Here is a 26,922-nt window from a genome sequence, read left to right as displayed (position 1 = left end):
TTTCCTGTGCTTCTTAAAATGTAAAACGTGCCATGGTACGAGTATCATGTTCAGTAATTAAAACTTAGGATGCAACACCGCGGAATATCGACTAAATAGAAATCTTAATATGGTTGTGACATTAATCTCGCGGTACCGATCGAATAGGTACAAAATTTATCTATTGTACTTGAATAGCCATTTCAATCGAATCGAATCGATCGCTGCCAACCGAAGCAACTGCAATGGAGGTCTATGGGGGAGGCCTATGTCCAACAGTGAACGTCCTACGCCTGAGATCCATCCAATCTTATCTAATCTTAATCCATCCATACTAATATTATAAATGCGAAAGTGTGTGTGTTTGTAGGTATGTTTGTCCGTCTTTCACGTCGAAACTTAGCGACGGAACGTCGTGATTTTTGGCATAAAGATAGTTTATGGGCCAAAGAGTGACTTAGGCTACTTTTTATCCCGGTAAAATGCACAGTTCCCGAGTGAACAGCGTGCGATAACCGAATTCCACGCGGGCGAAGCCGTGGGCAAAAGCTAGTATATAGCATAAATATCAAAAGAAATGCATTCGTAAGTATACTTTATTCATAAATGCTGGCTGGAGCAGGGAAATCTCCATAATATCTGAAGATAAAAATGCCACGATCGATTAGCATCGATGACAGAACTATTGTCTCATGTGCGCGATGACCTTTCGTGAAGGGATGACGTAAGTGTGACTGATTTTCAGTGTCACGATCTTAAATTAGTCATCGATGACGAGAAGCATGCTAGCAATACAATTAAAAAATTATATCTTATCAAAGATATTTCCTAGAATAGTGATCTAAAATATGTATACTTTTTTGAGCATATATTAAATAAGAAAAAGGGTGCAACAAAAATTAGTAACAAGAAAGAATACACTACTGAATATAGTTTAGCCTGAGATCCAGAAAAAAGCTGGCACAAAGAAAAGAATAATGACTTCATCTCAACTGAAGTGTAAAGATTTCGTGCTGAGCAAAATTTATGAATCTTTCATGTTCCATTATAAAAACTGCAGTTCGCAAATGATACCAGTGAAGAAAATTCAAATCTAGCACGGGTTCAAATAGCCCGTCATATCCTGATGTATGAAAATAAAATACTTTTCAATTTTCAAATCTCTGTTTATACAATCCAACGCATAGAGTTCAGACTATTCAAACATGAGACATGTTTTGACAGTTTTAGTTTTCTTCTCGCTCTAGTTTATTTTCTGCCATTTCAGAATCTACATTAAAAGCTTGACCTATTGTAACAACGTAATGTGCAACATTGTTTATTATGGTTTTGCCGTGTTACAGTTATGCACATTACATTACACCATAATCGCTCGTATTACTGGTCGGTGTTGTTTAACGTAAACACTTGCAGCGGAACCGTTTACTGCGTATAATGGTGAAGGTGTAAACTGTGCTTTAGTTAAACGCGATAGAGGTAGTTTCACTGTTCGTGGTGATAAATTGGATGCTAGTGATGTGGTCGGCTTGTCAGTTGGGGAATATATCATTGAGTTTCCGCGCGGCAGTGCGCAGTGTCACTATCCAGCGATGTAGAAGATAACGGCTTGATTGAATACTGTTGCATTTTAAATTGAATTTGGGATACTAAAACCCGCAAAAAGAGGGGTGTTATAAGTTTGACCGCTATGTGTGTCTGTGTGTTTGTTGGAAAACCCCCGACTTTGTCACTTCAAAGCTCAATATCTCAAAAACGGCTGACCCGATTTTGAAAAAACATGTTTATGAACCATCGCTAGAAAACCTGCTTTCAAGTAAAAAAACCGCATTCGAATCGGTCCACCCGTTTAAGAGCTACGGTGCCACAGACAGACAGACAGACAGATAGACAGACACACACACAGATACACCCCTCTTTTTGCGTCGGGCGGGAGTTAAAAACTATGAACCTTACTAAGCGAAATTATGTAAAAAGTTGCCTTCAGCTCTCTATCAATACATAATTAATTTAGAACGCGGCATTGTCAGCTAACATTACCGGCCGTACCACGTGTCAGTGTGGTACCATACAAAGCTCGCCTGTCGCTATGTCGGAAAGCAATTTCACCAGCAATGAAAAAACCATCAGCGTAAAAAAACAAAGGGTTCCCTCGAATAGGTCACGTTCAGAGATCGACGTGACGGCGTATCATTTGTATGAGCTGTCAAGATCAGACGTATGAGGGTAGGACAGAGAGGCTAGGGTGCGATGACGTCAGAGCTAACGCCTCGCTTCGCCCCCCCTTCCCTCAGTCGCCCCGCGGCCTTCATCCGGGCCACACGTCCGCTCGACATCGGCCCTCGATTATAGCTAATGCGATTTGAGTATTCGCTATCTAGATCTATTCCAGTTTCCACAGGTCCCACTTAGCTCATGATGCGATCGGCGTTGACTAGATGAGGTATCAGATTGATAGGATTATATTCCGTCCTTTTACTATTTTGCAGTACGAGGTCCTATCAATTTCAAGCGTGGAGCTTTTAATCCAAAAAAAAAGCTTTTAAAAGTAAAATACATGATTAGTGCCGACACTCAGTCAGGCAAAGGGGTCATTATTGCCAGGTCAATTTTGAAATCTGCTGGGTGTTGCCCTAGGAGTTTTCCATTTGGGAATTAGATTGTACTTCGAACGATAAATCCAATATAACTTCGAGCTAATGGATAGGATAATGTACCGAAACAATTTATAGTAGTCCTTGGGCTCTTAATTAAGTCTTTGATAAATTGTCCGTAAATACAGGTGGGCCTGTTCACTCGAATAGACAGTTTATATTGCGGCTTCAGCGACTAATTGCACAAAGAATCGAATAACAATTATTTAATGGAAATTATCCAAGTTATTCAGTACATTCTAAATCCCAATCGAGCTACTCTAATTTAGTCATAGAAAACTTTCAAATGATAATGGCAGATTTGGCACAGCTCCACGTCGGAAAATCAAAATTCGTTGAATTCAAGTGTAATATTGCAGAGATGAGCAACAAGAATATTTTCGCTAGATAAAGTCTGTACGGAGCAAGTAGGGCCATTTTTCCTTGTACCGCGAGGGTTTCCATCGCTCCGAGTGACAGCGAATTTATCAGTCACAATGGGCTGTGGTGCCACGCGAAAGTGAATCTAAAAACACGTAAATAAGAGCAGTTGATGTCCGAAGTTAACGTGTTGTGAAAAAGCTTTAGGATTCTCGGGGTTTTGTTTGTGCAAAGATTACTTTTGGGTGACACGAGTTTTTTTTTGTTGGAATTTATAAATGCAACGTCTCATAAATTTTGCGATGTCATTACCGAGGATATGATTATATTACAGCACTTGATTTAAAGACTTGTAACGACATCGTCTACGGGAGGGGGAGAACGTTCTCAAGTGGTCACTAACGAACCAGAAGACGAGGTGTTGGCAGTCCTCCCACTAGGTGGATCGAGATCTACGAAATAGCGAGAGTTTCGAGTAGCCGGTACCTACATGCAGGCAGGTGGTAAGTTGTCCTTATTGCGGCGTCCTAAGGGGGGAGGGGGCCTTTGTTGAACAGTAGACATCTTCCGGCTGATGATGATGATAAACGACACAATGAACTGTAGAAATTTGACAATGATGAAGATTAGTTTAGATGTTCCGACGAACACAGACAGACGGTTAAAGATACATTGACATTTACAACGTATGTAAGGATTAAAAGAGATTTATTTAACGACACATGCGTAATGGATTACAATTAATTCAGTCTCGGAGCCTCCATTCATTGCTGATTGATTTGAGACCAATTAATCGAACGAAATTTATTTGGTAGAATTAGCGTTTAAACGGCGGTAAAAATGGTTTAGAGATGCAAATAAAATGAGGGTCGACGTAAATAGTAACGTCAGCTGGTAGTGGAATTACCCATCAATTACATCCATAGTAGGTATCAGTATCAGAGTAGTAGAATGGTATTGAATGACATAAAGTTTGAAAAACACAATGGATCAAAAACAAAATATATTTATAATGAATTTATTTGACTTTACTAGACATGTGATTTTGGAGAGTGGATTAATTGCTTAAATCATACTGGTGAAGATATTGCGGTTTATGATGATGATAATGATGCATGAGGTTGAGAAATAATAATAAACTAATACGTACCTACACTATATAATAAATTCAATAAAGGAACCACAGATCCTAAAGATCCCGTAAATCCTAAAGGTTAAGTAAAATACAATGCAAGGTGAACAGTATCATATTCCTTCGAGCAAATGGATTATTTGACGATATCATAAGATAATACGAGTACGAGTCGTAAGCTAATAATATATTTTTTCATAAGCGTTTGCGGTATGTTTCACAGCATGTAATGTACTTTAGGATCGATTGTGGTTCGTTGAACTGAACCAGGGTCGAATGAAGTTTGTTTCAGTTGAACACTTGGCTTCAACTGAAGCAAACAGATATTAATTCAGTACAGCTTCATTTATATAACAGATGCGACTAGAATCGAGCAGCTAATCAAGATGAACCCTGTCGGTTAAATTTACAGAACCTTGTATAGGGTGGGCAGTTCAAACTGATTCATTGTCTTATGTTCTTAACAGACGTTAAAGATATATTTAATCAGTCCACGTCAGCAAAGTAGTTCTAAAACTGTAAACCCAGGGGCATTTATTCTAATTAAGTACGCCCCTAGTCCAAATCAAACAGTGCTCGAAATGTCGACCGTAAAACAATGGCGAACAAGGCGTGACCTCATTAACGGTAGATGTTACGAGCCATCATAAAAATCCTACTAAATTTCCTTATTAAACCCCTCTTGATACCCATACGAATGGGGCGAGAATGTCTTCGGTTTTTAAGAAAAAAACTGGCAAAAACGGAACCCTTATAGTTTCGCTATGTCTGTCTGTCCGTCCGCGGCTTTGCTCAGGGACTATCAATGCTAGAAAGCTGTAATTTTGCACGAATATATATGTAAAGTATGCCGATAAAATGGTCCCATAGACGTAAAGTGGGGGTGTCATTTTAATTCTCATCCAGCCTTGCAGTGTGGGGTATCGTTGTTGGATAGGTCTTTTAAAACCATTAGGGGGTTGCTAAAACGATTTTTCGATTCAGTGATTTATTTTTGCAAAATATTCAACTTTAAATTGCAAATTTTCATTAAAATCGAGCATCCCCCCCTTTAAAATCTAAAACTGGTGGGTGAAAAAAAACAGGATGGTAGTAAGTATATCAAACTTACAAGGAAAACTATAACGGTTAAGTTTTCTTGAGAATTATTAGTAGAGTAAATAGCAGCCTAAGGTATAAAATACACCTAAACTTTGAATATTCCGTACAAAATACAAAATCCTTAGAAAAATATTACTTATTTTTTTTTCGTAATGTCTACTGAACCCTATTTCGGGCGTGTCCGACACGCTCTTGGCCGGTTTTTGATTCCTCTATTTTCAACGTGACAATGTGAACGGGATGGGCGTTACTTGAGCTCCAGAAGCTAAAGCGACTTAGTCAGACCACGCTAATCACTTTTTGACGAGCGAGTCGGGCGTCGTTCGCACAATATTAACCTGAACGCTTATAACAAAATGCAAATCGGTCAAAGGAAAGTTTTAAAGTAAATTTATACTAGGTAATTATGAATGAAATAAAATTCTGTTCCATCAAATTATACAACGCTGATTTTAAAGCCGTTTTAACCAACGCAAAGGTCACGCAAGGCTTGAAACTAACGAGCTGCGACTTTTTGAGCTAACGCGATATTCAACTGAAACCTTTAAATACCAACCACTAGCGAATCCGTTTGCAAATGGTAATTTCGCTCCCGCGATTGTGCGCCTTCGGTTACAGAATGAAAAGTTTCAATAAGGCCTGTTTGCTTTGGCAGCCTATTGCTGAGTTTAAGATCACTTTCAGACGCTAATTTGGCATTACTGTTCATTGTTATAACGTCTCAATTTAGGTTATTTGTATCAGCTGTTAATACTAAACGGGTCTGTGAACTTGACATTATTTACGTATCTCGAATTCTCAAATGTAACTACAAATTAAGTTAACAGCATTACACGGACGATTGTACGTATACTTATATATTGGGTAGATAGCGGGTCGGTCCCGACTGGCCTAGATAAGCAGTAGCATCGTAGATAGAATCGACACTTCCCGAGTATCACTGGTGCAATACTGTCCAGACCATCGTCCGGGGACGGTGCCAAATGCAACATTATTTTCCCGCACAGACATTTTGTAAGCGTATTTAATCAAACACAAACAGTGTAGCAAAAAGATAGCACGTGAAAAGAGAGACATGTCTTAAGCAAATGTGTATTAGAGCTTGATAAAGATATTAAGATACCGAGGATTGCCAAGAGTTATGTTACACGAGGACGTCAGACGAATATCCGTCATCAGGGCAGACAGAGATAAAATCCGGCGACGTATTCTTTCCCTCGGAGACGCGATAGGCACGTTCGGGACGGGCCATCTCCGGGGGATAAGCCCGCGTCAGTTCCCGTCGATTGCGGTTACCTTATCCACCCAGCAAAAATGTGAAAACGAACACTAAACTTATTCGGCTGAGATGTTACATTGACGATTGGGCAATGTGTGACCCCAAAATAAATTTGGAGGAACGGACGTTTAATACTTTAATCTTTGGATGGGCTATATTTAGAACTTAGGGGTGGGTTGAATTTGGGTCGTTCGAAAGGGTTATTTATTACGTCCGGACAGAAAATTTTTAAGAGATTAACTAGTTTAACCGGATCGGAAACAAGATGGGGGGGTTGAACGTGGAGTCGCGTTGCACACACAAAGTAGTTGGATTATTCAGGAGTTTGATTGACAATGGCGCAGGTCAAGGTTGGCGCGAAGGCGAATTTTTAAATATTGTGAGAACTGTCAATCTGCGTTGTGCCGATCAATGACGCGCGCTAGTACTCGTAGAAACCTATGTGACGTAAAGCCATGGGAGAATAGCACTAGGAAGATTCGGTTCAAAATCAAATAAACCTATCCGAGAAGCGTTAAGTTTTCACGTACAGTCAGCATCAAAAGCAGCTGGTTACTTTTGTACTATATCGTTTTACAACCACGAACTTAGCGCCATACAAGATTGACAAATGTGTTATGTGCTCGCCATTCGTTTAGTGTTGAGTTAACTGGGCTTCCTCTTTGACGTTTTCAACTTTTGCTACTATTTTTTACGATAAACTGCAATTGCTGCCACGATTCGCTGATTCTACTCTATCTCACCATTCTCACCCAATGGAAAGTGCAAATAAGACTAATGGTTCAGTTACAAACACTGATATAATAATTTAACGATTTGATTGAACATTGAACAAATAGTCATAACAAACTAACCGTTTAGTAGAATTCAGTGGTGAAATATGTACTACATCAAATATTAATAGATAATTGAGGAGGACAATGAACTGAGTCATCGACTGCCCGAAGCCATTATCCTCGCAAGGATGTCGTGAACTGAATAGCATTAATATCAATATGGAATTAAATTATATACTCGACAGAGTACATAAGATTGTCGCAATGCTTCAGGAAAATTTCACTGATAAAGTTACAGTAACGCAAACTATAAACGAGGACAAGATTTATTTACTTGCCTTCGAAGAGTGAGGTCGATGCTATTCTAATAAATATAATCTACTACTTTTACAATGTGACAGCACTGACAAGTTTATAGTGTTATTTTTGATAGGAAAGAAGCAAGGTCGCCGTCGAGGCTGACGTATTGTTTGAACATGCCCAATTTGATGAGAGCGCCAGGATGGATTGTTTGTGTTCACAATTTTAATACCAAAGCAATCGATTGACATGAACGAGTGATACAGGAGTGCTATTCTCGGACCGATGTTTTGGATTTAATTACAGATACTAACTTTTTGAAATTCAGTGACGTCGGAAGACTATTATCGAAACGCCCCGTTACAGAAACGTAATAAGCCTTGTCACGATAACTATTTATTAGGGCTGATCCTCCTATGCCGTACTGAACATGAATGTTGCGTTTTTATTTTACACGAAGCGTACAGTGTTATTGGATGTCGTGAAATTATTGGATTTATTGGTAATAACTCCGTTATGTCCACGGTTAAGACGTTACATGAATTTAATGATTCCGCAGGTTTACTGGGTTCAGCGGTTCTCTGTGATCGTTAAAATAATATCTCGGTGTGTTAGGATTATTTTCGTCTTCCGTCGATCCCTATTCTCAGGTCTATTACCCGATACCGACGCTAATTATGTTACTAGTATCAATAAAAAAAATATAACAAAAAATTGAACCGACTCCAAAAACCTTTTGCCAAAAAACCATGTAATTTTTTTTTCCACTTTGAAGACAGTGCCTTCAGCTTCAGCACGGGCTAGCAGAAGATGACTATACCAACATACTATCTATTGGGCTTCTATTACACCTGCTGGCTCGTGCTGAGGTCGGTATTTTTTTCAGTGTAGGTAACTAATCTAAGTTACAAAAACTTGAAATCAATTACTAGTATTACTAAGGATAACTCAAACACTACTATAACGTTTTAAACTTTCGTGATTTTCACTCATAGTCAAAATATCACCAACGGGACTTTCACGCTAACACACACGACACGAGTAATATTTACCTCGACGTTTCGGCAACATTGCAGTGGCCGTGGTCTCGAGTAGTTGTCTAGGTAAATATTACTCGTGTGTGTTAGCGTGATAAGTCCCGTTGGTGATATTTTGACTATCAAACACTACTAGTCAGATCTTGGTCAAGTTTTAATGGGACCACATTTTCAGCGATTAGATGAGAATTGACGCATTCTTAGACGTTAAGGCAAATACTAACTAACGAACTCCAGGTGACACCTGGTCTTTCATTTGCTGGTTTTGATCTTTACTGAAATCATCCGGGCTCCAACGAGCGCCAATTGTAGCCGTTATCTGAAACTTAGACTCACCATCTGTGGGCGACGTATATAGTTTCTTGCATATGTCTTGAGGCCCGCCGAGCGCGTTGATCTTGGCCATGCCTTCGGCGCCGCGCGTTTCCATCAGCTCGCGCAGCTGCCGCAGACTGACGCCGTACTGCGCCGGCCGGCCCTCTACCGTCGCCATGGTGCCGGGCTCGCGGCCGCCGCCCGCACCACGCCCGACTACCCTCTAACTCTGAAACAAACACAACTTTGAACCTATCTTTGTTGGTGGATCCTGACTAATATTAAGTAACTCTGTCCGTCTGCCTGTCTGTTATTTCTTCACGCTTAAACCGCTGAACCGATTTAGATCAAATTTGGTATGGAGAAAATTTGATACTCTGGGAAGGACATAAGATTTCTTCGCAGACGGAGTCGCGGGCAACAATTAGTAGGTATTAGATACATCCGGTAAGCCACGAATAAATGTGACACGTATCTATCTGAAAAGCAGCCCATGAAACGACACATGACTGCCGGACAGGACAGTAGCTTTAAGAAACTGCCTTAAAATGAGTGAAGGTCTAATCCCAGCAATAGTTGACACTCGTAAACAGGGAAGTTAAATTACGTAGAGACGCTTTATATTGCTTCCCAGTAGTTAAATAAAATACATACATAAAATGCAATAGACTAAAGAAAACCCGCACCGACCAAGCGTTCAGTGGTTTTACTACTTAACTGCAAGGACAATTAAATAATGGCCGACTGTTTGTGTCATGTAATGTCGATACAATATCCTGTTTTATTTTTTTGCTTGGTGTCCCGGTTTAGTCATTGAGTTTGATAATTAAAGTAGACACATTAAGGAACACACACAGGTATAGGTAGAGTCATTCACGATGACGCGTGCCGTGGTTCTTATTACAATGTTATTAATGTCTAATTTTGACAAAATCACGCGTCTTTGTGGATGGCACTAGGTATATACGACGATTGAATTTTTTAGTGTGACATTATGATTGCTTGCAGCTCTAGACCTATCAACACCGAACAGAACACACACAACCTATACTTAACTGCCATACCAGTAAGTATCTCATCTGAATAGTGGTAAACAAAAAGTGTCTTCCGCTCCAAGTTTAACAGCCTTACTTGCAAAGGAAGTAACGTAGTATATTACCCATAAAGTTATCTCGCGCCTCGGTGCACGGCCATGCATTATTTACCAGGCGGGACAGTCTAAACGCTTTATTGTGGAGACAACGTACTATACACACGGGGAATTATATTGCTGGTAAAGCGTAGAATTTTTGAGTACTATTGTTTGCATAATAAGATGAAGTCAAAGTGTATCTCACAATGCCTCTTTGTTTAAAGCAAAGCCTGAAGGCAAGCGAGAAAAATTAGATGATTGTAATTTTTAATATGAAACTGCGAAAGAAAGAAATAATGGGATAAACTATTGAGTGCGATTTTTGACGTTGCACGTTCGGGTATCCAATCATTTGGTAACAAACGTTTCAACAAATATTCATTTAAAAAACAACGTTTCGCAAACTTTTGTTTCACAAATTAATCGTTTTATAACACCACATTTCACAAACTCTTTATTAGACAAACCATCATATAACAAATCATTATTTGGCAAACTATTCATTTATTATTTTAGTAATTTGGCAAAACCACGTTTGTCAAATCAACGTTTGGCAAAAAAACATTTAATAACATGTATCATTTGATGTGATTTCATGTATAATTTAGATGTGCCTGTAGCTCAGGTTAACTTGGTTGAGAAATAGGTTAGGTTAGAACTGAGACCCTAAGAAAAACCAACTTCTGCCAGTAAAGTTGGTTCGGTTAGGTTAGAACTGCGACTAAGAAAAAACGAACTGCTGCCAGTACAGTAGGTTAGGTTGGGTTAGAACTGCGACCCATAGAAAAAATAGCTACTGTCAGTACCTATAGTTGGTTGGGTAAGGTTAGATAGAACTGCGACCTTAAGAAAAATTAACTACTGTCTACTTATAGTTGGTTGGGTAAGGTTAGATAGAACTGCGACCTTAAGAAATGCGAAACAAAAACGAGCCACGTAAACCAAATCCTACCGATTTAAATGTTATGTAACTACTTTGCCAGTAAATAATTTTTATTAACTGCTGATGTTAGGTTGTAGAACTGCGATACTTTGATAGTTGGTTGGGTAGGTTAGATAGAACTGCGACCTTAAGAAATGGACATTTTTAAAATAACGAATAAATCAAATGATTAAATGTTTGTGAAGTTACAAAAAAAAACTAAAAAAATATATTTTATCAAATGATCATTTGTGATATGCAAGTGGCTGTGAAATGAATAGTTTGTGAAACCTTGTTTGTGAAATGATCATTTGTTAAACGTTGTTTGCCAAATGATAGTAAACCGCACATGCGCTATGACTGGTTTTAATTTTGGTTTTTAAATGCATTCTGCTAGGCTAGACTGTAAAAACTTACAATCCATAACGTATCAGCTAGAAGTGGTTGGAAACTTAATAAATAAAGGTAACGTAGTTTTTCGTTAGGTTAGGTAGTTATATCAGTTATATGTATGTAAGATTTTCAGTAATTGAGTAATGTTTCATGAGTAATTATTCAAATAAATTTAGACTTGTATGTTACTTTCGTTTTTTGTGTCAACGTCCGACAGTTGCTACAATATAGTACATTGTGTCTTAAGGGCGGTAAACAAGGAATTACGAACGAGAGTCTATTAGAAGCCCGAAGTCGAAGACTGAGGGCTTTAATGAGTCGATGTTTGTCGCCCGTGCGACATACAATGTTTTTCATCACATTTGCGAGTAAAATTGTATATTTGTAAAAGAAAAACTAATATTTTTTCCCGATACCGCTGACTACGCTCTTGGCAGAGCCAGCCTCCGCGCCGCCCTACCCCAGCCTGACCATGCGCCCGACGTGCGCGCGCCGCGCTCCTGCAGGCGCAGCAGCACGCCATGCAGTATCACACTCATTTACCGACCTTGGGCTTCATGACAACCAAATTAGTACGGGCAATGACTCATTTACCGACCACGGGTTTCATGACAAGCACATAAAGGTCAAGGGTTTTATTTGGGGGGTTGCAACCAAGGTAGCCTGCATGTTTCGACACTGTTTACGAGCAAGTGTGATGAAAAAACTATTTGTGACGTTAGTAAGTTAAAATATAACAACGAATACAAATTAATTATAATGCACACCAGAAGTATTTAATATTTAGAACTATCAAGAGACACATAAGGGGCGTGATTTCTTTAGAACGATACATAGACATTCTATATTTAAGGTTCGTCTTTATCAAATTACATCATTGGCCGAAGCCCGATAAAATCAGAGCTCGAAGGCAATCCTAATTAGAAGTAGGGCGCGATCATTCATATCAATTCCCAGCCATCAACTTCGTGCTAAAGCACTAGCTATCTTCCATAAACCCAGCTTGCACTAGTCGCAGGTGTGGCAAAGATAGCACTAAAAACACGCGATTCAATCGTTCATCACACACAACTAACTGAAACCATGGCGGTTATACGGCTACTAATACTAGTGGCTACTTCACAGTACCGAACCTTATCCCGTCGCTATAAGGCGGATCATCGCCGCTATGACTAAACCTGTCGCAGCTGACCTCCAGATATAATAAGCTTTGTTTCTTTTATAGATGCTGTTCACGTCTAGAATGATTTGTGGGAGGTTTCGAATAACGCTTTAGGATTATAAATGTGAAGAAGTTTATATGTTGGTTGCTTCATTCACTTTCATTTGTGGAGTTGCTAGTTCGGGCGCCAAGTTCAGTCTCGAGTGAATAGACAATTGTTTCGAAGTCGCTTCCCTGCTTCTTCTAAGCGAAATTAACATTTGCGAAAACAGACTTAACAACAACAGGCAAACAGGCTCGCGTGAACTAGGTCGGGCCGTTGGAGATATTCAACCATCATATTAAAATCCCATGGGAATTCCCGAAAATTACATAGTAGTCTTCATTTACGTCAAATTCCTTTGATTACAAAATTGGTTATGGACTGTGGTTAATTGTCCGTGCCATGCCCGGTTTTAGAGTAGGACAGACCGATCTCTTCCCGTGAGTGTCGTAAAAGGCGACTAAGGGTTCTAATCCGAGCTCCGGACTCCAGCTCTGCAGTGTGGAAGACAAGAAGAACCACCACACTATATTCCCAAGAAAGTCGCCATGAAGTTTCACTACTAACTAATCCTTATACAAAGAAGACGACCACTCTGTCAACAAAAGTGACTTAGAAGAAGATGGTTACATATTACAGAAACTTAATACACGTCATTCCAAAAATCTTGAGCTGAAACATTTATCGATCTACTGAGACTTTGATACATCAAAAGCAGTGTATCCCCACCCCCACCTTTGCGCTTAGGAACTAGACAAACTAAATATAAATGACGCGCAACGCAAACACACGAATTAGCACCGGCGAATAAAAGGCCTCATTGTTTAACATCCAAAATCCAAGCCAGCCAACCATTCGCTCGCAGCCTCTTTGCTTTCAATTCCATTAATCAAGCCAAAACGAACGTACGACCAAACGCTCTCACCGCACATAGACGTGGAAACCTTGCCATTATGCACACGGTGATAAAGCAAGTTTTCCTGCGTGCGATGTATACCGCCACGTGTATTTATGTCTCATCTATTAATCCCGTTCACAGCAACCGATTAGAGGCACTTTCAATCAAGATTGTTTGCCGGCTGGTGCCAAGTTAGCAGAGAATTGCGACGGTGACCCACTTGTGGGCACGAATGGCGAGGTCCTTGGTCTAATTACTGTGACGTAAGCGTTGAAAGGCTTTCTAAAGGGAACCGGAGCACGGACGTTTCTGATTGAGCGCTGTGTAAAGTTATCGAAGCCGATTTCCGTTACCAATGATAAAAGTTAAGAAGCTTGTCATTTACCGAGTAAAATCATTGGAGTATTGTTCATTCAAGGCCCGTAATCTATTGCGATTCTGATGGTTCTACTAATAACGAGAAAATCCTGCTTAATTAACCAAGTCCATTTCGCATTCGTCTTCATATTTAAACAAAACTTTCAGAACATGAAAGCGAAAATGCCCAGTTATCTAACTAACGTTACAGTACACTACTTGTTAAAAACCAAGAATCTAGGACGAACGCTTAAAGCCCAATCAAAGCTTTAGCTAAATAAAGTAAACCAAGATCCAACAAAGAACCCCGACCTAATTGTCGTCCGTTCAACGGCACTCAACCCGGATACCGCTTGGCAACAGCCTGGGGTTGCTTCACTTGAGCAAGGGTTAATATCGGACACGTACTTCAGATACTGTCCGCCGGATCCATGAGCGAGAAGCCTCACGAAGCAGCCTCAACATGAGGCATGATTTTGTTTATTGCAGAAAAATGGAGAACATGGGTGCCATGCGTGGCAGTTTAATGTGTGTGGACACGTTGAATTAAAAGCGAACAGCATCTATATGATAAGTTGCCTATACGAGGTATGATTTACTTACAGAGAATGCGCTATTTTTACCCAACTGCCCGAAGGAGGGTTAAGTGTTTTGAGCGTATCTACATGTCTATTTATTTGGTCCTCTCTATAGTCTAAATAAACGGCTGAACGGTTTCCAAAATTGTCGGAGTGGCATAGGGTAAATACTATTTAAAAGTGGCGTCCACAGAAAAAAATGATTTCTTTTTTTAATCTATCAAAAGCAGAACGTATCTATGGTAACTTGCCAAAAACGCTAAGATTCACTTACGGAGAAGGCGCTGGATTTTAAATGCTCCAGTTTTGGAGTTTTTTTAGGAAAGTTAAAAGAGATTTACCGTGTTACGTACGCGCAATTAGACTTTAAAGCTACATTAAAGAGCTACCCTATTAACTTTAAGGGGATTAGTTGGCCTTCCTGTAGACTGCGCCTTGAGTTTATCTTTCATCTATGAATACTGCTTGTTCTTATTTTATTACATACTCACAAAACCAGTAAACATTTTGTAAACAATTAAATAAAACAGTTTCGGAGCAAATTGAACTAAATAACGGGCACATGGAAAATAGAGTATTTAACTTGTCTTCATATTTTAAGTGTCGATTAACAAAGATCAGACGGTTAAAATATGTTCTGTTTTGAGGGAGACAATACTGTAGATATTACAAGTGCAGCCGTAACACAAGATTGTTGAGTAGGTAAAATACCAACGTTCACAATAAGGACACTTGCCTGTAACAAAAAAAAACCTAATATTTTGCAGACAGATCCTTAAATCGAAAAATGGTCTTCTATCAACAATATCTCAAACTATGGATTGAATTAAACTTAAACTATGGAAAAACTAAGACGTGGACGGGGAATCTATAAAGGGGTTCCTTGTAGGACTACGAAACCCTAAAAACGGTTGTTTAAAAGATGACTGTGTATAATCCCACCATCATCATTAATAGATTCTAGTTTATAAACACGTACAACTAAAGTCAAAACAAACAGGCACGGAGCAACTAAAAGGAGCACCTGATTATCAAGAAAACCTTTAAAAAAAAACATTGGCGTCTTCTTAATTTCCCTGCGCCATATTCCTAGTTTTTTTTTATCTTAATTACATTTGTCGTCTGATAGAAATGCTTTACGAGGTACTTAACCCTCTCTCGGTGAGGGCTCACGCGACTCACGCCTTTGTCGGCGGAGATTCATGCTGCGTCGATTACTCATCGTTCTTGGTTAATGGGTGGCTGTAAGCATGTATAATAATGGAAGCAAGCATGTTAGTCCATTGTGTGGAGCCAACATACATATTATTACACAATACATTACATAATAAAACTTCAAAATGATCGTCATAGTTAAATCATTTAAGAACCACAATGTTACTTTGGTTTTATCAAATGACCACAAAAAGAGGAAATACTTCATAACTCTGGCCATAAATACGACATAAAACACTGGAATAGCTTTGGTACCTAATACAAGTACCAAAGAAGCGTTTGACGGCTAAGCTCTATTCGTCTGAGGTGCAACAAAAATACAATAGAAATAAAACGTTAAGACACCTCACGTTCGCAGGATGGTCTTGGATAAAGTACCTATAGGAATGTAATAACGTTTCCTATTACTAAAGCATTAAAGTCGAAATCCATAAAGCTCTGAGAGCTTCGTGGTCCACTGGAGCGTTGAAAAGGCACGTTACAATCAACTGCAGTGCCAGAAAGCTTTCCTTTAGAAGGTAGTTGGTTTGGATTTAGTGCTAGCGTTTGTTGTGCCGTGTTTCACTAAAGTATGGGAATTCTTTAGAAAAATGGTGTAGAAATGAAGATTATATAGAAAATGTTGGAGGAGCTATGCTACTTACAAGTGTTATAAGACGACTGATTTATCTAAATCTTTATTGATCCTAGTAAATTCGGCAATAATTTGAATCGTAATACAGAACCCTACACAAACGCCGCAGAGGCACGCTGTAGTATTCTAAGGAGATCGTAACGATATTTATTGATGATGTTATGATATGATAGACCCTAGGTATTTATTGTGGGTTATAAAGACTAAGCTATACTTAAATTAATAGCGATACAGTCGTTATTAATGTTTAGTTTACACGTTTTTTGGTAAAACAAGCAAAATTATTTCTCGAAGTATTTTAAAACCATTACATAACACAAAGTCAATATTGAGATCAAAACAAACATCGACTAATGAAAGCCAAACATGATTCGTAACTCAATATCTCGTCTTAGAATAAACAACATCAGTCAGTACAAAACAGCGGGAACAATAAACATAAGGGAAATCAAATACGACGAAGATCTAGGAATCTGTCCGTCTAATTCGGCCCATGTCAAGGCGGATGTAACGATTTTTATCACCAAGCAGGAAGCAGTAGCAAACACGTGGTCGGACGTGCTCAGCATCATGATATAACTATGCCGCAAATTCATGGAAGACGTAGAGGTGTGCCGCATGCCACGAAATGTCAAATGTTTGTACGACTACGCAGTTTTAATCCGCGCAGAAAAGCAACACAATGTTTCGTAACTGACTACAAGCTTTTTTTGCTGACTGTGCTTTTTGTTGACTGTACTTGCATTGTCATTTAAACTGCATATATCCGTACCTTTCAAGTCGGTACGATTAACCATTGAGGATTTCCCTCCTGCGGAGACGATCCTGGCAGGACCACCAAGATGTCACTACCAGATTGTTGTATTGTCACTAAATTTATATAAGTATATCAAATTTCAAGTCAATTGGACCGCAGGAAGTGGGTCAAATTTAGCTTCCAAGATTTGACCCAAACAAATAAATAAATAAACAGGGCAAGCTAAAAAAAGCTTGTAGAAAATGCTGTTAGGCATTTTAAGATCAATTTAATTTAACTTTTCATATCGCAGAAAGTTAATAAAATAAAATAAAGCACTACAGTAGCTCAAAGTACTCTGGACCATCTGTAACTACAGAAATAGATCCATATCTACATAATTGGAAAAGTGCTGTAATAATTTCACAATCATCAAGTCTTATGTCTGCTATAAGTACACTAATGTGGCACCCGTGAAACATTAGACATCGTGCCACATCAGACTTATGTGGCACGTTGCCTCGACACAAACGGGTAAAAATGCTCCCCACGTAGACGGCCCAACACTTTATCATGAGATATGTACGTGGCCAAGGTAAAACTTTTTGGACTTTTCTAATGCATACGGTGATGCTGTTAGGGAGTCGAGAAGATTTATGTAAAGTTAGGCAAGAGTTACGAGTCACTGAAGCGCAGGAAAATCCGGGGCTCGGGAAGTTTCAAATATGTCGAAAGAATTTGATGACACTTTTGCTAGTTGATGACGATGAGGTGCGTGAACAAAAATTTGAAATCAAAGCAATCATCATGGTGGTGTTCGAATTAGTATCAAAAATTGTAGTGATTAAAAATAAACAACAACATTAACACCCCAACAATCTTAAAGACAACGTCGAAACTTATCATCATGATCAACTTCGTTCCTAAAAGTACCTAGAAGGATTATGAAACGGGCATCAACTACTTAGTTGAGATTCAAAGCGTGCCTGCTGTAAATTATGTGCAGCCTGGGAGTCTGTGTTGTGAGGAATATCGGAAACGCATCCGTCTTCATCCATACAAAGCGCGGCGTCTAAAGTTTATCAAATTTGAATTTTTATGTATTTTAAAGTTAAGTTGAGGAGATAGTTTTAACAATATTTGTTGAGGACTTCGGTTTCGATTCGCTCTCAAATTTTTTAAATCGTTCAATCACAACATTTATGCATCTAAAAATACGTATCTACGGATTAAAATACCTATTTAAATTTGCCCAGAGGACTCTGGTATAAATATTCGTATTCATTATACAAGTGTGCGACAGCGTGGCACAGTATTCGAACACGGAACCTCAAGCTTAATAGTCGGCACCACATTCACAAAGCTATCCAGCCGTTGATTTCTTTGAGGAAATCGTACTAAAAATCGTATTTTACTAGACGTAACATTCCACTGAAAACGAATATCATTCTACCAGAAGATCAGCTCATAAAGGAGCTAGTATTCACGGCACACCCCTGCATTTGCGGGCGTCACCGCTAATCAGGCATCTCGTGACCTGCCCGTACAAGTATTCGGCGATGGCTACATGCGGGCATTGCGGGCGGATTGTCCTAAATGGGATTACGTTTGCGTGCCGTTGGAAATTTCACGTAAACGTCGCTTTGAATTCGATAGAAACAAAGCACAAAAAGTAGCGTGTTAGGAGATTTTCTAACAAAAAAAAACATATATAGCGAAATCCTAAACTGAAAGTGGCAAGAAATGGAAATATATGTCACCATAAAAATTCACTCTCCATCTGAAAACATACTTAAATAAAGAATGTAATTTTGCAGCAGATAAGCGACACACCCGCTATGGTTTCGCCCGAGTAAAATAAGTTTAATTTTTTCTCGGGATTTTGATGGGATAAAAGTATTTAAAGTTTATATTCCGGTAGAAAGTAATTTCATGAAAATGTGTCACCAAGGTAACTTACTAATTTCACACATTCATAATAGCTGCCCCTTGACAGTGGAAATTTATTATGATAAAACTGACACAGTAAATCTCAAACAGCAAATTACGGGTCTAATTTGTCGCCACGACATAGGTTATCGCGTATCCATCAAATATCACCCTAAGCACAATAAAAGGCAAATTAATTAGAGCTTTGTCGAATATATTTTGGGATCGGAATTTGAGTTTGAACACCTATGTTTGAACAGCAATGGTGAGAAGTTTGAACTTAGTAATAGTTATCCATTATTTCTCCCCTTTCATATTGACGTCAATTTACGTCATTCTCAATTCGGCACCGGTCTAACAGTGTTATTGTGATTAATGACCTTGACCTGATTATAATACTTTCCTGGGTTAACTTCTATCAACATAATTATATTTGATAGCTTCATTTGATTTCATGCCGAGTTACACCAATAATGGTTTATTTGTTGGTTCAACATCCTCAATTAAATTGACGCAGACATTTATCTTTCTGAGAGCTCTTTTAACTTTAATTCTTTTATCATCTACATCTACGTGTATTTGGTATGTTTTTGATTGAGATTGTTGCTGTGGCTTTCTAAACATTGTGCTCACATTGTATCCAGTACTAGTAATACCTTTTCCAATAGCTTTGAATCGTAATTCATTTAGTGGTGCGGCCACGTTGGCAGCCAGGGCACGTACCGCGTTCGGACTTGGCTAGCTAATCAGGTCTATGCTATGCTGTATTTACTGTTGGATACGAGCTTTGCTTCTTTGTTTGTGTAGTTCTAGTTTCGAAAGTTTAAAGCGGTTCACAGCGGAGGAAAATTGCTTCAGTTTTTTATGGCAGTTGTAGAGTAGGCTTATTCAGTTGTTTTCGCTTTTGCAGCTTAAATTTAATTTCGTGTCGTCATTTTTACTCCGTTCACAAGACGGGGAACTTCATTAAAAGTTGAACCGCTGACATTGGCTCAGTAAGTGTACATAATACGAAAAAGTTTACCCACAACGGGCCAACGAGTGCCCCGGATCGTTTAATTAACCCGGGGGCTCGAAACAAAAATGGCTGACTTTTAATTATCTCCAATCGTGTATAAATTGAGCTAAGTGGGCATTTCGGGCCAGAGGCGTAGGTGTGAATTGCATTTTTAAATTGGTCGTTCAAGTCGCGGAGAGAAAAATGCGATTTTACCTGAAAAAAAATAAATGGAAACCCTGTATCTATCGGCGCGCCATTTGCGCACGGAAGGAGCTCATTTGATTCTTTCCTCTGGGGCATTTATGTTCCGATCCGCATTAGCGATCCCTTCAAATAGCGAACCTACTGTGTTAAAAATAAAGTTGTGTTGAATACTTGTGATGTATAGTATCGTTTAATAATTTTGTAAATCTGTTTAAAAAAATATACCTCTGAGTTTCTTGCCGGATTCTTCTCAACAGAGGTTTTTCCCAACCGGTGGTACATTTTTTGACATTCATAAGTGCTTGTTATAGCCTAAATTGAATAAAGATATTTCGACTTTTGACTTTGACTTTGACTAAAATGTTTCGCTTTTTTTACAAGCTTTTATTTTGCAGTGGGCGCGTAATTGGCAGAGCACAGTTCAGGTTGTTCGTTGAACGTTTATTTATTTATTTAATAGACACACCAACAAAGTACAGAGCAATTACATTTACCACTTAAAATTAATAGTAAACTCGCCTAGCCCGTACCTCAATGACAGGCATGCAACAACATTTACCATGAGAACTAAACGGACAGTACATAAATAACATCACATTAACAATACACAACTAAACACAACGTTTATGTATAACGTGAAGTACGATTGCCGGGTGCATTTTTATTGTCGATTTGTGGACACTTCAATTTGTTTCATCTATGTTTGATTATGATGTTAGAGACGAGAGTACTTAATGGCGAAAACGATACGGTTCGATACCACACGACGAGGTTAATTATTGTTGCTTAGGAAGAACGGTGTTTATTTTTGGACCAAATTGCAGACATGTTTTTGCACGTAACTTCGCATGACGATGCAATTAAAAAAAATCTGATTTCATGAAACTACCGATTAATGAAGAATATCACTTCACATTTTTAAGAATAATTAAGAGCGTTTATACCTGCTGAGCTGGCAACGTTGCATTTTTGTTAGTTTTTCTTGATTATTCCATAAAAATTGAATGACAATTAAAAATGTTGTCTGATAGAACACTTCTTAATATATTAAAGTTAATGTGTCGAGAGTACTTAATGGACGAACGATTTACGAGTTCGATACCACACGACGAGGTTAATTATTGTTGCTTAGGAAGAACGGTGTTTATTTTTGGACCAAATTGCAGACATGTTTTTGCACGTAACTTTGCATGACAATTAAAAAAATTGATTTCATGAAACTACCGATTAATGAAGAATATCACTTCACATTTTTAAGAATAATTAAGAGCGTTTATACCTGCTGAGCTGGCAACGTTGCATTTTTGTTAGTTTTTCTTGATTATTCCATAAAAATTGAATGACAATTAAAAATGTTGTCTGATAGAACACTTCTTAATATATTAAAGTTAATGTGTCTACTCCAATAATTATTTAAAGAAAATAAAAGTCTATAACGAATAATTATTGGAGTAGACACATTAACTTATATATTAAGAAGTGTTCTATCATACAACATTTTTAATTGTCATTCAATTTTATGGAATAATCGAGAAAAACTAACAAAAATGCAACGTTGCCAGCTCAGCAGGTATAAACGCTCTTAACACAAAACACAAGTGCACTGATACACACGCAATATACGCATCATCTCAAAGGAATAGCTGCTGATGTATTATTGAAATTTGAAATAATACTTTTCCACGTTGTTCCGACACCCTAATTTCCTGAAGTCGTAACATAACAGACTAACATTACGTCGCTTCATAAAGCGCTATCTGCGCATGACACGACAGGCGTTAAGATATTTGTGATCTATCAAGACATTCACACGCATCCCAAATGCCCAGAGTACCAATTCCCTGCCATTGACATCATCTCGACTGCGAGTTTCAGTTATGACGTACTACAAATACTAAAATCCCACTATAGAGATTGTTCTCAAACTTCGCCATCGATAAAAACGGCGTTCGTCGAACCCACCGGAGTTGTTGCACCGTGACGGCGTTAGATATAACTATTGTTGGGCTTTCTTTAATTTAGAGTTTTTGTTGCTTTAAACTCATTGGACTGGAAAGCAGAAAAAGGTCGCTGATTGGACACATAGGGTATCAGATGCGGAATGGCCGAGGCGTTTAAAAGCCGAACTGTTACTTTACTTACAATAAAAGTAAAGCTAACCAATTAACCAAAGCATGTTATAAATAGATAAACAATTTGTTAGAAATAAAACTATAATTTTCGATTTAAATGCCACGTGTATTGAAAGCAATCGTTCCAGTTCAACTTTAGCTGCACAGCAAACAGCACACCCTGACATTTCATGCTTATTCATCAGTGTATTGTTCCAAGAACTGGGGTAAACACATGTCATACGAGCTTTGCTGGATGTGACGGGCACGGTTCATTTAGCTTAATAGATACTAGCTTCCACCTGTGCCTTCGCTCCCGTAGCAGAACTCGTTATTCCGCGAGAATTTCGCAAAATTCGCCCTTTTTCCTTGTCTAAAGTATACAGGGTGTGTTCAAATATTCCGGGATAATTCAGTAGGTAATTGGGTGTGTTTGACTGAACACCCTTTATAAAGATTTTTTATTGGAATTTGTGATTCGAAGTGTAGTCACGCCTTTGACGTGGTACAGTCACCTGCACCAATATCTGACACTACCACAACAAAGCGTTCATAAATATCTGATACGACTCTATTTCTAGGGCCGCCGGTAGGATGTGTAGGATATTTTTGCACGCTCCGCTGTGGCAGATTAATGCAGGTGAGTAGGTGGCTATACACTTTGAACATTGACAAATGTTGGGAAAATTTGATTAAAAATCCTAACAAACAAGCGTAACCATCTGTTGAAATAATTCTGGAATTATTTGAAGACAACCATATACCTATGTACAATTTCAGTTTTCTAGGTCCAAGTGTTTGAGCTGACGGACAGGATCCTTCTTTTTAACCGACTTCAAAAAAGAAGGTGCTATGTTGGACTCTATTTTTTATGCATGTTCACCGATTACCTACCTACTCAAATTCAAAATTCTTTTTTTGTTCTAAAGAGCATACTTCCGAGGCTGTCACTAAATCAGGATCTGATGATGGAATTCTAGGAAAATCGAGGGCAACCCTCAAATTTTATAACCACATCTACAGCCATTTTAGCATTTTTAACTCCAAGTCAAGCATTTACATTCAGAAAGTGTAGTATAGTGATACGAGCATTAGTCAATAAAGATTTTATTTAGTTTCTTTCTATTAGATCTAATACTACACTTGCAGTGTAGACTAAACTAGACTAAAAAGTCCAACAGTATATTCGCACACAACTTGCCATTGCCACCCGTACACTTCAGCGCACAAGTGCCATTCCGATAACTAGTTTCCGGTTTTGCAACACGTTTAATTGATTGCGCGGTACTTTAGAGACAAGCACAAACTGCCTTACTGCATGTACATTGTGTTTTCAGTCAAAGAACGATGCTCACATATATGGGTATATAGAGTCGGCAGCTGAGTAGGCGGATGGTTTAAAAATAATTATTTGTACTGTTGGTCTTTCGATAATGGAATCTAGTTTATATTTTTAGTTTTTGATGAACAAGGTGGCAAATGAGCAAGTTAGCACCACCACCCGTAGTCACCCGTAACACCAGATTACCGACGCGTTACCAGCATAAAGGGCAAAGATATAATACCGGAAAAAAAACTTCATTTTAAACTTATATGGTTTTTGGCTGGCGTCTGATTGTCATGGTCTTAGACGAAGATTTTACTTTGGGCATTAACGCATGAAGTCATTTTATGAGCACTACACTCTCAATCCCTCATTGTGTACGAAAGACTGATATAGTCAGACCTTTTAATTTGTGAAGATTTTGCGCCTCATTTGGAAATTGGGCTGCATTGAGCCGTCAGGACTGCCCTTAAATAAGTGATCTACTCATGGAACAGGGTGTTTTATTGATAGCTTACCGTCACTGGTGCAGTCACCAGCATTAATATCTGCCATAGCGGAGCGGCTTTATGCACGCTTGTTGTGTCAGATATTGGTGCTGGTGACTGTACCCAGGTGGTATGTTTGGATTGATGTAAAGTGCTTCAATTCGAAACGGGCCATGTTGGTCACTTGGGCCTCTGCGAGTTTATCATTTGAGTCTAGGATTGCAGGCGAAGCGTTTGAATCTTGGCCGACCTTTCTACAAGTAAGTACCATAATTTACCTTGTTAGGCTTGTCAGGTTTATTGATATTTATTTTCCATGAATTTGCACGTCATATTGTGACAAAGCGTGTGAAACTATTTTTCTCTCATGCCACCAAAACGAACATCATGTTTGCATGCAAATGAATGTTAATGATCATGATTATGAAGTATTTGAATTTTCGAAGTACTTTATGCAAAACTGTGATATTAAATAAGCAATAATAGAGCACGATATCATGTAATAACTCTTAATTGCATACCACGGTTATTAATTAATGATTACCTACTTCTGACACGGACGCCAAAGAAAAAGAAATTAAATACTTATTAGCAATACAATAAATAGTACTTACAAGTACGTATATAACAGATAAATATAACAGTAAAACAATAAGCACATTATACGTCTCTCTGCATCAATAAACGGTAAATAAAAAGATAACTGGATTTTACGTTTGATACAAAACCGCCATTTTGACTGGTAAAAAATGTAAAGTTATCATGTGCCTATACAACAAATATATAATAACAACTAACAACATCAAAGGTCAAACGGGGCGGGTCAAACTGGATGTAAGTAGCACAGAACAGAGAGAAGTGGAGAAAGCTTAAGGAAGCCTACACCTGCATGCATGCTTCTTAGCCATGGCTAAGAAGAACAACATCAAAATGAACATGAATGTTTTATTTTTACATAAAACTGACCGTGATTGACCCCTATCTCACCTCTTGTTACTTGTTAGGTTTATCTGCGTCCATGCAAAGACTAAAGAATCTTTGATGGCACATTAATATACTCAGCGGCACAAAATTTGGCCCACTTTCCATACAAAATTACCTATTACTGCATACATTTGAGTATAGTTTTCATAAAAAATGGCAAGTTCACCAATAAAGGTTCGGATACCCTGTCCGAGGACTGTGAGGGCGGTGTCCATACATGCCCGTGCGCGTGGAGGTAAACCGTCAAAATTGGCTACATGAGCCATTCTAAATAAGGCCCATCAGCACCGTAATGATTAGGAGTTGAAACGGTAGCCATCACCGAAATCAGTCGGTCGCATTCATTAATTCATTTGAAAGAAATGGATACCGCCATTAATAGAAGCCTGCGTACTAGCCCAGACCACCCTGCAGTGGCTTGGGGTGGCTAGCTAACTCAATTTGCGTGCACTCCCCAGGTATAATCACAATTGCCGACAGATAGTGGCATACATGCAAATTTTCCACTATTTAAATTCCAAATTGATTGTTTATATTGAAATTTACAGTTTTAATTTAATATTTTTTTTTTTAGACATACTTTAGTTACAAGTGAAGCTAATACAAAAGCTGTTAAAAGCGTCGAAACAGGAATAAAACTTCGAGGAGTCGAGTAAAAAAAAACTAGATGCAAATGCTTCCGAACGCGGGTGGAATCTGAATTGAAATCGTGTCGAGTGTCGAGCACAAAAACGCGATGACGTGTCGACGAAACAAGCCGATTAACTTTTTTTTTAACTTATAAATTCAACAACAACGATGCAGATTGTTCGAGGTAATTGAAATACTCTACAAGGAGTAAAACTTGCTATCAACAATATTATAAATTAGATAATCAGTTAGTATATGTAGTACTAGGTTTAAGAAGCTTAGCTTAATCCTGAACTATATGAAAAAAGTATAGAGTTCATTAAATTTCTAGAATTTTTGAGTGACACGCTGGCGATTTAGGAGAGCGATAAAAACGTGCAATTTCCCGAAACGTGCTTTTCTCACATTGCGCACTTTTCAGACCTGTAGTTTTTCTCAAAATAAAAGAAAATTCTAAAAAATAAACGCAGTTATCTAACCAATCGCTGAAATAACCGGACTTTATGTTATAATAACACCATATGATACTTTATTTTCAGTTGATACGGTTCATACGGTGTTCTGTTGATCTGCTGCGATATTATGTTGTCGCGAGCTAAGTGCAGATGCACTGAGTGAGTGAAATATTTCAGACATACAGTAAACAGTTTTGGCCCCTTGTTTTAGGGTAGTATATGTTATTTACAACTTACCACGAGTGCGTGTCGCACCCGTCTTTCCGCCGCGGCGTATGGCTCCCTATTATGCTGCAGGAGGCGACCTGGGAACAACAAAAAACATTATTAATTAATTACCGTCATCATTATCATCATCAGCATGACCATCAAGTTTAATTTTACCCACCAGAGAAAAAATATTAGGAAGACTACGCAAAAATACGAGTAGATAGTTTCTAGCGACTATCTTAGCAATGCCATTAGTATTAACTCCCAACTCTCAACTAATTAAGTGGAAACGAAAAAAGCCACCAACATCTTCAAAAAATTAAACTGACTCGGTCTAGGTACCTATTTAAATTCAAAACGTACAGCCGTAAACGACACGGTTCTTGCATTATTTTATTCTTGTTTTCGTTCTATTTCTGTAACAGTCAAAGATCAGACCTCAAACTCGGAATGATCATAGAAGTAAAAACCTGTAAAGCGTAAATTTCATTTTATTTCATGGCAATAAGTTTAGTTTGTCATTCCCGAGTGCGGAACCCTAAAAAAGATACGTTTATTGAGTAACCATTTCTCATAAGTCAGTAAGA

The 26,922-nt window shown here is 38.4% G+C and overlaps 1 protein-coding gene across 11 annotated transcripts in view; it reads right to left on the bottom strand.

Annotated features, from left to right (window-relative positions):
- The window catches only part of PMCA (plasma membrane calcium-transporting ATPase 3), a 216,114-nt gene that overhangs the window by 85,470 nt on the left and 103,722 nt on the right, over positions 1–26,922 (bottom strand). For all 11 annotated transcript variants that reach the window (XM_074102739.1, XM_074102745.1, XM_074102744.1 and 8 more), the window contains 2 exons: positions 26,363–26,430; positions 8,952–9,159 (listed from right to left, as the gene is read on the bottom strand). In XM_074102739.1, the coding sequence (XP_073958840.1) occupies positions 8,952–9,108 (157 nt within the window). In that variant the 5' untranslated portion in view covers positions 9,109–9,159; positions 26,363–26,430. The remainder of the gene's footprint in view (positions 1–8,951; positions 9,160–26,362; positions 26,431–26,922) is intronic.

This window comes from Choristoneura fumiferana, chromosome 19, assembly GCF_025370935.1.
Source record: "Choristoneura fumiferana chromosome 19, NRCan_CFum_1, whole genome shotgun sequence".
Lineage (NCBI taxonomy): Eukaryota > Metazoa > Arthropoda > Insecta > Lepidoptera > Tortricidae > Choristoneura > Choristoneura fumiferana.
Note: the sequence above shows the minus strand (reverse complement) of the source record. Positions and strands in the feature narration are given on the sequence as shown.